This window comes from Chinchilla lanigera, unplaced genomic scaffold (assembly GCF_000276665.1).
Source record: "Chinchilla lanigera isolate Chin_1 unplaced genomic scaffold, ChiLan1.0 scaffold00079, whole genome shotgun sequence".
Classification (NCBI taxonomy): domain Eukaryota; kingdom Metazoa; phylum Chordata; class Mammalia; order Rodentia; family Chinchillidae; genus Chinchilla; species Chinchilla lanigera.
Genome location: NW_004955480.1, coordinates 2317989 through 2331718, shown reverse-complemented (window position 1 = coordinate 2331718; position 13730 = coordinate 2317989). Strand labels below are relative to the sequence as shown.

At 39.9% G+C, this 13730-nt stretch overlaps 1 protein-coding gene across 1 annotated transcript in view; it reads right to left on the bottom strand.

The window, feature by feature from the left end:
• Adgra3 (adhesion G protein-coupled receptor A3) overlaps positions 1-8936 on the bottom strand; it is an 85459-nt gene extending 76523 nt beyond the window's left edge. Inside the window, exons 1-4 of the mRNA XM_005402467.2 lie at positions 8745-8936; positions 6802-6943; positions 2805-2859; positions 2174-2245 (exon numbers count right to left, since the gene is read on the bottom strand). Of these exons, the coding sequence (XP_005402524.2) occupies positions 2174-2245; positions 2805-2859; positions 6802-6943; positions 8745-8936 (461 nt within the window). The remainder of the gene's footprint in view (positions 1-2173; positions 2246-2804; positions 2860-6801; positions 6944-8744) is intronic.
• Positions 8937-13730: the final 4794 nt, after the last annotated feature.

Below are 13730 nucleotides of genomic sequence, written 5' to 3'. Positions count from 1 at the left end.
GAGTGAAGAAAGAGTAGCCAGCAGAGGTGTGCTGCTGAAGAGGTCCACACTGTGGTCAGAGACTCAAACCAGTCTAGTGCACATATGAGGACAGCCTAGTGCACATATGAGGCTGGTCACACCCTAGAGGAGAGGGGGTCAGGGTCGTCATCCAGCGCTTGCCTGCAGGTGAGGGCTGAGGGTTGCTAGAGGCGCCAAAGTCAGCACTGGGGGATTGGGCCAGTAAGACAGACCTCCAAAATTCTCTGAGTGTGTGTGTGTCCTATCACAAGAGACAGAGGCGCTATTCTGGGATTCAGGTATAAACAGACCACTAACGAAAACGTACTCTGCACTTTAATATCACCCTGCGGCAGTGTAACAGTTATCACCCTAACTTGCAGTGTTTCTACCAAATGCATGAGATTTATTATCAGTAAAAGGGTTAAATACAAAGGAAATTTAAAGCCCGAATTTAAGAAGGGTAGTAATTCACACCACAGCGTAGAACATTAACTAAGCTGGCTACATTTTTATGTGGGTACATGATCACATCAAGCCTAAACATCAAGAATAAATTGTGTTTTTAAACCCAACAGATGTCATCTACAACTTCCAAGGACCCAGCACACTTTCTTCCTTCTGAAAAAGATTTCTTCAGTACCACCTGAGCACCTACTAAGAGCCAATCACAATCATCTTTCTTTGCAAGAATGGAACACACACGATGGCAACCAACTGCTTCCCACACTCTAAGGGTCCAGAGGTGCATGCTTCAGCAGAGTCCTCCTGGGACACACACACACACACACACATACACACATACACACACACACTCTGCTAACATGTCAATCGTCTCTCCAGCCTCCTTAGCATGCTGGCCCCAGCCTAAACTGGCAGCAGAATGGCTTCTGGGCCAGAGGTACAACCATCGTTTCTGCTGACAGTGAGGAAATCCCCTCCTCACAAATCCCAAGCACATCCTGACTCAATCAAATCAATTCCAAAGCAGCCACAGAATGTGTATAAAGGACTATTCTTAGCACAGCCACGACTGGAGCTGAGGGTAGGGCCAGCATCTGCTGACACCCATGAACTGCGTGGAATAGGGCAGAAGGACCTGAACAAAAATAGAGAAGAACATTCTGAGAATGAAGTTCCAGTGTGCCAAGAATGTTTCTGTGTATTTACGTATGTGTTTATAACATATCAGAAACCAAAGCAACTGAACTCCTGAAAGCTGAACTGCCAAAGACACAAGATGAAATGGTCAAGGGAACGCATGCAGCAAAGCAGAGAAAGTGAAGCCGAGCAGAGAAATGAGAAAAGCAAGGACAGTTTGTTGCTGCCCAGAAAAGAAGATGCTCAATGTGACTCTCCTGCGTATTTTGAAATTTAATCCTACATGCATGAGTAACAGGGAAATCTGAAACAGGATCCTGGAAAAGTATTCAGAAAACAAGCAAATGTACCATCCTTTCCTAAATGTACCTACACAGAAAAACAGGCACCACATGAAACCCATCACATCAGAAGCAAAACTAAATTTCCAAGCAAAAAGATATTAAACTCAGATATTTGAATAAAATACCAGTTCACCAAAAACTTTTCCCCCTTGATGTGCTTTTTAAAAAGTTCTACTTATAAAACATACATAATTCATGACATAAAATTTCAAAACATATATATATTTTAAGCCAGTGGTCAGCATTGGTTCATGGCTTATAACGCTGTACTGGACACATCCAGCTTATTATGGCACCGTCTCATGCAATACTTCTGCAGTATTGACTTCTCTACTGTCTGTGACTGCTTTCACACTGACGACACAGCGGAGCCGACCTGTGTTTTCAAAGCCTAAATGTGCTTAGTCACTGGCCCGTGACAGGAAGTTTACCAACCTCTGCTTTAAGAAATGATGTGCTTTTTAAAGATTCAATTCCTGAAATTTTGCATAACAGAACAATGGGAAAATATATTCATTAGTTATATTGAATAGTTGGGATTTTAGCAAAGGTTTACAATGAAAATGCACTGTACTTAATATGTATCACAAACATATCAATAAAAAACTTTTAAAAACACTGAGCTCTTGATTCAGAAATCAGAAAAACTTTAAAACCTCCCCCACAAAAAAAAATGAAAATGAAAATGCATTAAATACAACAAGAAATAATAGTGAAAGAATACTCACAATCTTTCAAGAAGACTTAACCCAGAAAATGAGCCATTCTTCAGCTCGGATATTTTATTATTACTCAGAATCCTAAAAACGACAGAAAAAAAATATATATGTAAGTAGTCTAGTATACAGCATCAATACCAAAGTATCTGTGTTCATTATGTTGAAGCCTATGAGGAATTCTCAAAATTATTACCCAGAATTTTTCAGATGGCTGAAAACAAAGGAGCTTTTTTCCCCAAATAACTCACTCAAACATCTTATCACATCGTAAATCATCCTCGTCACACTTAACCAAAACCTCAAAGACAAAAGGGAGAAAGACAACACCCAACTGCTCTAAATTCAATGGACTTCTGTAAGTTGAACGCTTATTTTAAAACTGAAAATGTAATAGAAAATCCCTAACAATTGATCCATAAAATACTGACCTCACAAAGAAAAGCATTTTCTAGGTATCATTTCAATAAGGCTGGATACACTTGTAATTTAATAACATGCAGCTCTACTGTCCATATGAGTGAAAATGCAGTTTTTACCAGCACTCCAAAAACATGACTGCTGAAAAAGCTGAAAACAAAAACTCATTTTTAAAGTCAGCGGAGCCTAGGCTCTAGAACATTATGAAGGTTTGGCAACATACACAGGTAATAAAATTTCCGTGAGTGAGATGTAAATGCCAAAGGTGTGGGAACACGCTAAAACAGCAAAGCAGCAGAGCAAAGAAAATGACGAACAGCCCAGGTTACACAAGCAAACGAACGGCAGAGCCAGGATTTGAACCCAAGCAGTTTCTACTTCAAATGCACTGATCATCAAGGTGCACCCGTGCTGGTAACAAGGCACCCCCTGGCATGTGGGTCAGCATGCTCTCCATCACCATGGTGTTGTGTAACTTTCAGGAGCAGCCTTCAGGAGGGGCTCAAAAACAGCAGTTCTGTGCATACGCAAAGGCAAATGGGACTTTGAGTCTAGATACTAACATTTATTTTGTCTTTTTAAAAGATTATAATTTTTTATATTAACGTAATTTAAATGGCCAGCTGACATTCCATTTGTATAAATGAGATTTTTTTAAAACTCCTTGCTATGAGACTAATATGTCACAGCCTTGAGGTGGGGGATGATGATGAATTCCTAAAGTCACCCCACCTGGGTTTGGACCCCAGCTTTGTCGCTTTTGAATTACACAGATGTGAGGCAAATCACGCCAGCTCTCTGTAATAGAGTTCCCTCAGTTATAAGATGCAAAAAGTATCTATCTCACCAACACTAGAAAGAAATTAGAAAAAAAATGACACGCCTGATGAGGAGCCATTATGTTTCATATTATGTTTCCTTGGGTCAAAGACACACATCCTCCCTCTGTTCAGAGACAAGATGCATCTCCCGAAGGATGCAACTATGCAGGGTCCCTCCCCAAAGCTGTTACTGAGACCAGGATAAGCCTTCAACCATTTTAACAGGAAAATGTGGCAATCGGGAACATTCAAATTAAAATACAATAGCGTTTTCTCCAATCAAAACCACAAAGGTTAAGGTAGTTGGCACAACAGGAAAAAGCAAACTGAGACTTGTATGCGGCCACCTCAACCACTTCGAAGCAGGTGTCTCCAGCACCTGGCACTGCACACATTGAGCCTCTGACCCTTCCAGACCAAACAGACATGGATCCCAAGCCAGCAAATACCAAATGTGACAAAAAGGATGTGCGATGAATTTATTTAAGCAGGATTTAGAACAGAGACCATACACTACTGAAAGAGGTCAGAAATCAAGAGGAGTTAAATCACAGTATATCCAAGCAACAAAACTTCATACATCCATTAAAAATGAGTCTTTCAAAGGAAACCTGGGGAAGAGGAAAACGCTTATCATCAACTACAAAATAAACAGTACAATTGGTACCAAAGTTTGAAAACTATACAAAAACCAAAGAGACAGAGAGAATAGATCAAATGATCACTATATTACAGAGGAAGTATTTACGATTTTCTTTTATTCCTTCTAATCTTGTAGTAACTTTTGAAATCTGGACTAAGATTCTTAGCTTTAAAATGTTTTGGGCTAATGATAGACATAAGAATCTTGCTTAAAACTGAGTTAATCTGGAGTTTAATTAATTTTAGAAATAAAAACTGAAGGAAGGAATAATTTGCATTTTGAGGTTAAATATTCAATTTACTTATTTGCATTTTAAAATGTTCACACAGAGACTGATGCCGGCAACTTAACTGGCACCAAAGGAAGTACAAAGAACAATTAAGTTCATATTCAGAGCCTGGTTTTTATTGGAGGCCCTGCCAGGATAAACGACTCTCTGTGACAGTTACTGCACTTTTCTAGGTAGAGTTTAACCTCATCTTTAAGGAAAAATTAAATTAAGACTAGAGTGATTACCAAGATCCTTTTCAGCTTTTAATTTTCTGACTGTTCATATTTAATGAGCAAAGCTGCAGAGTGACTGAGAATTTATAACCAATAAGCCAAAAGCAAAGGAATAAAAGAAAAAAACCAGAAACTCCCAGCTCAGTAGCATTAGGAGCCCACTTGGAAGGAGAATGAAGAATGAAACCCCAATATGGCAGCAGCTTATAAGTAACTGCCAGGGTGCAGACCGATTTACATTGCTGCTTTAGAAAAGGGACTGTCATTTGCTCAGCCATAAAGGCTTTTATACAATAAATGATAGATTTTATCGAGGAGAGTAAAAGGAAGACATTTCATCACACTTAAAAAGTTATAACTGTAACCCTAAAAATATAGTTTACAACCTCAAGTTAATATACTCCGTCTACACATTACCGGATGTGTTTAAGGACTGTGTGCAGGAAAACAGGATCAGTGTGAATAAATCTACTCTGCAGACAGCTTTTATACTCAATTTTCAAATGGGGGACTGTGGAACTAGGAAATGCATACTATCGTATATCGTTATAAACCTAAAACCCATTCATAATCAATATTTTTGCTGACAGGTTTGAAATTCCAAACTTTCTAGGAGGTAACTAAATGAAAAATATAAAACTTGACCAAGTTATAAAGCTTATATACACCCACTTCTGTTCTGTACTGATGATGCTCACACTACATGATCTACAGACAATGCGTAGGGACGCCACCCTGGCTCACGGCCCTTGAATCACAAACGATAAGGAAGAGCTTGGTATCCACTGTGATTACCTAGCACAGTATCAAGTTAGTTCAAGGCATCATGTGTACTGAAAATATGAACAAAAAAAGGACTGAGGCAATGTTGAAACTTCAAAAAGGAGCAAAAGCTGATGGAACAGAAAAAATAAAAATTAAGTATTAGATGTGGTTAGATGCTTGCTACTACAGATCCCAGGATGGAATCAAACTCTGAAAGTTGGTAAGAGAACCTACACCCACTATGACCAAAATTACTATATAAATTCCCTTTTGAGAGGAATATGATCATCTATTTCAAGAGCACTAAGGATTCAAGTCAACATTGGGAATATAATTCTTTTTTTTTTTTTTTTTGGGAATATAATTCTTGATCTCAACTGGTAAAAGGAAATATCAGATCTACAAATTAGCTTATTGGAGTGGGCTGAATGGCTGTGCAGGGTGAAAGATACGTTTTCAGCTATCGTGCTGACCTGATTTAGCACTGGTAAACATTTGCAGCTTAAGTGAGGATCTGGCGACAGAGCACACTGCATTACAGCAGGTCCTACGCCCAGTGACAGGTCAAGGAGGACAGATGAGAAGACGTAGAGAAGGTCACATGATGATCACAGAAATGGGACTCAGAGAAACTGGAAAATGGAAGGAAGGTAGACACAGAAGGAACAGCAATGAAGGATTTTTCAGAACTATGGTAAGGAGGAAATGAGACATTTTAAAACATGTCCTATGTTTAAAACTTTTCCTTGATTTCCTAAATAAGCAACGTTAACAGGTAAATGATAAATTTACCTGTTAACATTTACCTTTATAAATGATAAATTTGCAATACCTATCAAAGGCACAAAGAATAACAGCCTAAATACAGCGTGAACTTCACAATAAATGATGACAAAATAGTGCTGAATAAAAAAGGTGACAAAGACCCTAAGCAGATAGTTCAATGGAAGTAACCACCACACTGGGAATGGCACATTTGTAGTGCCAGCTACTCAGGAGGATGAGGCAAAAGGAGCACTTGAGTTCAAGGGTCTGAGGCTGGCCTGGGCAATCCAATGAGATCTTATCTCTTTAAAAACAGATAAATAAACACCAATGGGTGGTAGTCATATGAAGGAATGTACATGCTTAAAATATGAAAGAATGTAAATTAAAACTAAAACAAGATCCTATGGGAAGACAGAATGGGAAAAATATGCTAATATTTGATATTCTAAAGGAAATAGCCACTCACATTTGACATGAACTAACACAATCACTGTGGATGGTAAAAGGACCAATGAATATACAGTATTTGCTCCATTAATTATACTTCTGGAAATTCATCCTAAACACATACTCACTTGTGCAAAACATGTCACAGATTACATATTATGAAATTATACAATGAAATTATTCATTGGGCTCCAGCTGGTAAAAGCTAATAGTTAAACGTGTAGGTTAGTCCAGTAACAGAGGAGGTTTTATGGGACTGTTTTTCTGCCTACAGAATGGAACACAACGAAGATGGGAGGCTGTGGATGCAAGGAGAGGAGACTCCCTAGACTTCCCATAGTGAGCTTCTTGTACTTCTACGTCTACCATGACCTCACTCTCGCAGAGCACCCAACTGACGAGCTGCTCCAACATCTGTCCAATAAAGGAATGGGACAAAAATACAGCTAGGTTTAAGTTTCTGTGTTCCAAGATCCTTCCCACAGGACACAGTGATACAGTCTCTGTCATTTACTGGCCTCCAGCGGTAGAGAAATATAAATCTCAGTCCACTCGCATTTCTGCCTCTCTCTCAGGCTTATAGGGCCTTTTCTGAAAAACTACCAGAACACGTCGTTTCCTGTCTTCTTTTAACATTGCCATGAGAAGTGTCCGATGATAATTTTTCCACATTTTATCCCTCCTGAAAGTAGGACCATCTCAAAAGTTGATACCAAAAGAAATATGCAGCTGTCAGGAAAAGGAAGAAGTCGCGAATTGATCAGTAGTTGTCACTGTTGGCACACACACAAACTGTGGCTGACTTTCAAGTGTGGATCGTTAATTATGATTTAATGTTTACACACTGAGGTTTCACTACAATACAGAGCTGAAGTAAAAAGCTACGTAATACAAGATGGCACACTGTATGGCAGTCAGTGCAGTTAAAGGCTGAGAAATGTTTGGATCTTTCAGAATCAAACATTTCAAGAGGCGAGGATCCATTCGCATGTCACAAAGAACATCTCTCCTAAACTGCCAGCACACTAACCTACAAAAGCAACACTTCAACTTTCAGTGTTGTGCGATTATTTTAAGTTTGGGGGAGAATAAAAAAAAGAGGGAAGCTTGTTAAAGTAACCAAGTAAAACAAAAAATGCAAATAAAACCATAATGTTCTTTCCAGGGCCATCCAAATAATTTTATTATGACTAAAGATGCTAAAGGAAAGAATCAAGATCATTCTTACAGAAACACTCTGGAATCATGACGCATGCCAGATATTGTAGAAATTTTAATATGCATATATAAGAATATACTGCTAAAAGGGCAAAATGTAAGAGAAAAATTATGTAAATCAGGGTTAAAAAATATAAAGAGGGTTCTACTCATGATCTTCTTCTTAACTTTCATGTAAGTCTGAAACTATTTTCAAACCGTAATGGAAAGGAATGTGTGTTAAAATGACACTGCCCCGTTCACAAATGGCTAAGTGACTCACAAGAACTCGAAATGAGAGGGTTGGGGGTGGACAGAGGCACAGAAGTGGCACTTCATGCTACGGGAAAAAGAAAAGCCACTCTTTCAGAGAAACTAGCTTTGAAGAGTAATTATCATCTCTCCGGCTCCCTTGATAGCATCTGAGAATCAAAGACTATTTTAACCTGGCTTTTGCTACTCCATCTGCTTCTCAGTTGATACTCCGTCTCTTAGATCTATCCCGCACATTGCTTAATTCTGCTTCTTAATTCTCATCTTAATCCCTTGGCTTTGAATTTTCAAATAAATCCCCTGTTCAATTTTCCAGACCACTAATTTTCTAAGTCCTTAGTTGTTTCCATTTTGCCCTTCAGCACTTCTGCTGACCCCACGCCTGTGCTTTCTAATGTGACAATCCCGTGACTAACTTCTCGGCACTCCTTTTCTCAGTCTTTGCCATGAACTGCTCCTGCATTAGGATATGCTATTCAATTGGGCTTGGAACTACGAATTAGAATTTTCCTCGTTGTTTTTTTTTTTGGGTGAGATGGGGTCTTGCTAAATTGCTAGGTTGCCTGGGTTGGGCTTGAACTTGTATTCCTGCTGCCTCAGCTTCCCGCACTGTTAGGGTTATAGGTATGTAAAATTACACCTGGCTCCTGTGTTAACTTTCCGCCAACCATTCCGCTGGACTCAATTCTGATTTCTTCTCAAATGTCTACAGACCCTTTTTGGTTGTCTGCACATGTTTACAAACCTGGCGGCCGGAATAATCCATGTGAGACACTAAAGAGGTTTGCTTTAGATAGATGAACAGAATGGGGAATGAGCTGGGCAAAAATGAGCAACTTTTAGGTGAAGGCTCAGAAGTCCCATAACCCTGGAGTTGGAGACAAAAGAGAGCCTGGAACTCCAGCAACTTCTTCCGGCTACAGTCATCCAACTGCATTCTGCCTTGGTAAACTGCCCAGTTCCTTTAAAACTAAACTCTCTGACTCTGTTGCAGAGAAGAACTGACCACCAACCCCTTGGATCCCAACAGAGCAAAGCACAGCAGCTGTTCCAGTGTTATTAATTCCTGGCCTTGCACTCTTATTACCCACTTCTATTGCCACTCCCTACAGTTTTGATTCTTGGGAATCTTCCAGGATGCTAAGAAAATTCATTTTTCTAGTTGCTCTCGCTTTTGTCTCTATTGGGTTGTTAAGTTCCTCTGCCGTGCAGTCTCACCATCAATCTAATCCCATCTGCTTTATTTATTCCACAGTGTCCATCCCCGATACTTCTGGGTCACTGTAGCACCTTGCTCATTTTTCAGCCCATTATAGGGCTGTTCATATTTTCTGCTGCCTCTATTACTTTTAACAAAATTTTGGAAGGAGCAGAGAAAAAGTAAATAAACACAGCTCAATGCATATCCCCTTAGGGGGTTGTAAACAGGTCAGTCCCTAAAATAAGAGGTCTCTTTCCTCTCTGGAGGCTAAATGATTAGGAGGAAAGCTTGGCTTCCTCTCTCCTAACAGAATTATTACTTTTAATCACAAGAGTCCCTGTTAGAACAGGAATACCTCATCTGTGAACCAAAGCTAAGGCCCCAGATACCCTGTAAAACAGTCAGGTGTCCCTGAGCACATTTCTTAAGTGTCATTCTCATCCTGGCCAACATCCAACCACCAGATGCACAGGAGGCAGATGTTGTGATCTTCTGGGGAAGAAGATGTGGTTCTCCTCTCCCATTGCGTCACTTACCCTGCCCTGCCCTGCCCTCTCTCCATCAGTGCTCAGCGAGTAATGCCACAATAGGGAATAGTCTAGAATACAGAACACCTGAATCTGAATCTCAACGCCAGGATCTGGCTTCCTGATGTTAGACAAGGTCCTTAACGTGTCAGTTACTAAATGCCTCTCTATAAATCATCGCCACCTCCCTGCCCCAAAGGCAAAGCTTTGGGAAATGTGTATGGGAACATGTGCTAAAGGACTTACAGCAGGCCCGCAAGATTATTCTGTAAGAACCACACAATTGGTCAACATCGCAGCTAGGAAACCGTCACACTGACGGGCGACAATGGTTTCTACTCAGCTGTCTTACTGGTGACTGCCAACCAAATTAGTTACTTTGTTGCCTTCCGACCAGGCCAACAGCAACTGCTCCACCATGCCTGTCTCTGCCAGCTGCTACAAGGACAAATTTCTAATGTTTTGACACCATGCTATACACCTAACAGAACAAGTGGCATCCAGTAATAAATCAGGATGAAGGGGCACATGCATCCAAAAGTTTGGAAACATTACCATTTCTCATGAGAAGGAGTCTGAGGAAACAGCATGTCCTAAAACTCTTCAACCAAAAGGCACTCAGGAAGCAGTACTCGCTGGATGAATTTGCTTACTTGGATATTTCTCTAATTTAACCAAGAGATTCTCCATGACAATGCAATGACCTGCCAAACCCACTGTGCAGAAAACTGAAACATGGCGATCAGCTGCCCAAGAAGCAAGCAGTGTGGTGGGCAAAAGCCAACACTTGATGTTAGACATCTACATCTGAAGCGAGACCCTCAGCATCTGAATCCTTGAACAAGAGTAATTGTGCTTACCTGTTTAAGAAGGACTCAAAAAACTCTGTCCACAAACTGTTTATAAATAAAGTTTTATTGGAACACAGGTAACAGTCACTTGTGAACTCTCTTACAGCTGCTTTCACACATGAGAGTTGTACACAGCTGCAAGAGACCATGGCCTGCACAGCCAAATTATTTACTATCTATGCCTGAACAGTTTGCCTACAGCTGTGCAGAACACAAGTTCTCAGTTCTTGTTGTAAATTAAAAGTATTATAGAGTTTTAGTCTGGCATGGTGGCACATGTCTGTAATCCCAGAACTCTGGGAAGCTGAGAGAGGACTCCTAAATTCAAGCCCAGCCTGGGCAATGTAGTGAAAATTTGTCTCAAAATTTAGAAAGGCAGGGGGGTGGTAGATGAGTGCTGAAGAGCGGTTTATTGTGAAGGTTTGGGTTCAATCCCAATACCATAAAATAATAATAATTACTATTATTATTATTATTTATTATTATTTACGGCGCCAGACTTTCCCATGTATCAGTTAACTCACACTTTTAGTTGGGATTCCACACATTTAACTTCCCAAGTAGGCCTTCCTAGGACCCACATCTGCAGCCTCTAAATGACTGCCGCTTAAATGAGGCACAAAGGAAATCATGACCAATTATAAAGCCACAGAAGCCACAGAAAACAAGGGAGCAGCCTAGAAGTATGTTTTTAATGGCGTGGAATTATCAGAAGGACATAAGAAAACATTATACAAAAAGAGATAGACAGCCAGGGGCAGTGACACATGCCTGTAATCCTAGAAATCAGAGGAGGCTAAAGCAGGAGAATCACAAATTCAAGCTCAGCTGGGCAACTTAACAAGACCCTGTCTCAAAAAATAAAAAAAGACCTGGGGATGTAGCTTGTGGAAAGGCACTGGGTTTAATCATTCAGTTTCCAGTACAGAGAGAGAAAGACAAAAAGAGGGGGAGGGCAGGAGGGAAAGAGAGATGAGAGTCAACATAAGTTTTAATAAAGTACATAAAATTTAAAATTCTGAAAAAAATATGACTTGGCCTTTTAAATGCAGTAGGTAAAATAAAGATAGTCACTACTAAGAAGAAAATCATGAAAAGACCTGGAGTATATGCAAATGATAGGAACTCTGGGTGGCGGGGTATCAGTAGAAAAGTAGCAATAACTAGAAAAATAAAGGGAAATGGCTCTCAGTAAACAGAGGTGGGGGAGGGAACAGGCAACAGGGAACACACAGCTATTTAATGGATACAGAGAGTTCAGGTTGGGGTTGATGTAAAGACTTTCAATACAGACAACAAAAACAACCGTCGGTAAACCAACACTGCCAATGTCTTCAGTACCCCTCAACTGTTCACTTACAAGCAATTACAATGAGAAATATGTGTACTTTACCATAAAATAATATATACAACAAACATATGCACATTACTTTCAAAAAGAAAATAGGAAGTGTCTCCAGTTTGGAGAGAGATTTGTAAAGACTCTGTGTCAGGCAAACCAATGAAAACAGTATGTGTCTAGCAAGAGCTAGCGAAAAATTGCCGAATCCCATAATAAAGGAAGTCTCCAAACAAACACGAAGACTGGTGGCAATTTTGTTATTTGTTTTTAAAACCTCTTCCACAGATTTGGCAAACTGGAGTGACTTCAGCATACAGAACTTCGCCCGCTTCCTCAAAGCCCTAACAACAGTATGTCCAGCTTTAATCTTCGCAGGGTGAACAATTATTTACAGTGAGACAGCAACTCCAAGGTTCGGACAGGTAACATACTATTACTGAGCCCTGAGAACAAAGGCAATGCCACTAACCATTACACTAGCACAACAGACATCACCTGGGTATGTGGTGCCATTAACTCCTCTAACGGTTCATTAAATCATCCTTCAAATTCCCAGGCATTTTTATCAAAAACTAACATTTGTTTAAAAGCCAGTTATTTCCTTATTACTTTGTATTCTTTCTTTAGCAGTTTCATAAATGAAAAAGGAAATAACCATTTTTTTCTGCTTTAGCATTAAACACAGTGAAGGTACATGAGATTAAAAAAGCATTTGGGTGATTAAAAAATACTGAAGAGTTCTTAATGCCATACTAGGTATCTTTCAAAAATGCCTAAAAATGAAAAACTGCTTATTAAACAACACTTCACTTTATCTTATGAGCACACTCGCTCCGTGAGAAAAAAAAAGGCCATTTTTCAAGGTGTCTGCATATCATAAAGAACAACAGACACAATATTTATGAATATAATAAAAGTAAGCTTACTTGGCATTTTAATCAAATGCATGCTTTCTGAGACCACAGTAAGATTCTCAGGGATTTGAGCCTTTGATTTTTCAGCTGAAATTCCTGAAGATGTACCAATTACTCATTCATTCAGATTAGATCTGAGTAACTAGCAGTGTGCTGGCAATGACGCCAAGGATACAGAAACAGACCCAAGGACCAGCGCTACTCTTGAACCTAAGTCTGGAGTGCTATTAACTCACTGCATAACTGATTCAAAGGGCACAGAGGTTAAGTACTGCTAAAGGGGAAGCATTTCTGAACTATGGTATCAAACAAACCAAAACAAAGAGTAAGAGTTGTAAAAGGCACCCAAGGAGAAGAAAATCCTTTTAAGTGGAGATGACCTCGAAAAGGTTTGTGTTCATTTTCTACGGCTGCAGAAAAGTTCACCACAAAGTTAGCTCACAGTTCTGTGGGTCAGAAACCCAGGCAGGGAGTGAGGTGGGTCCTGTGATCAGGTGGAACTGGCCACACAGAAACCTGGAAAATGACACAGGCTCCCTCAGGCAAGCCCTTTCCGCCTGCAGCTCATCCTGAGAGCGAGGAGCACAAGGTCCATGTATCAATCTGAAATGTCTTGTTTAAGTGGAAGGCTGTTAAAATTCATGAGGGGCGTGCTCCAACTAGAGGTCAACGAACTTCCTGAAGCACCTGGTATTTCTGGCTTTGTGGGCCAAGAGGTGAGATTCATGATATTATGTAGGTATTTATAGAACAACCTAGGAAACAAATACACACTACTGAATGACAGCACTCAACAGTAACAGCGTAACTTTGTTGCAGCAGTTGGCAAAGAGCCCTTCTTACAAAGTTAATACTCAAAAATCGAGAGCATCCTTGTACACAAACAACAAACTCAT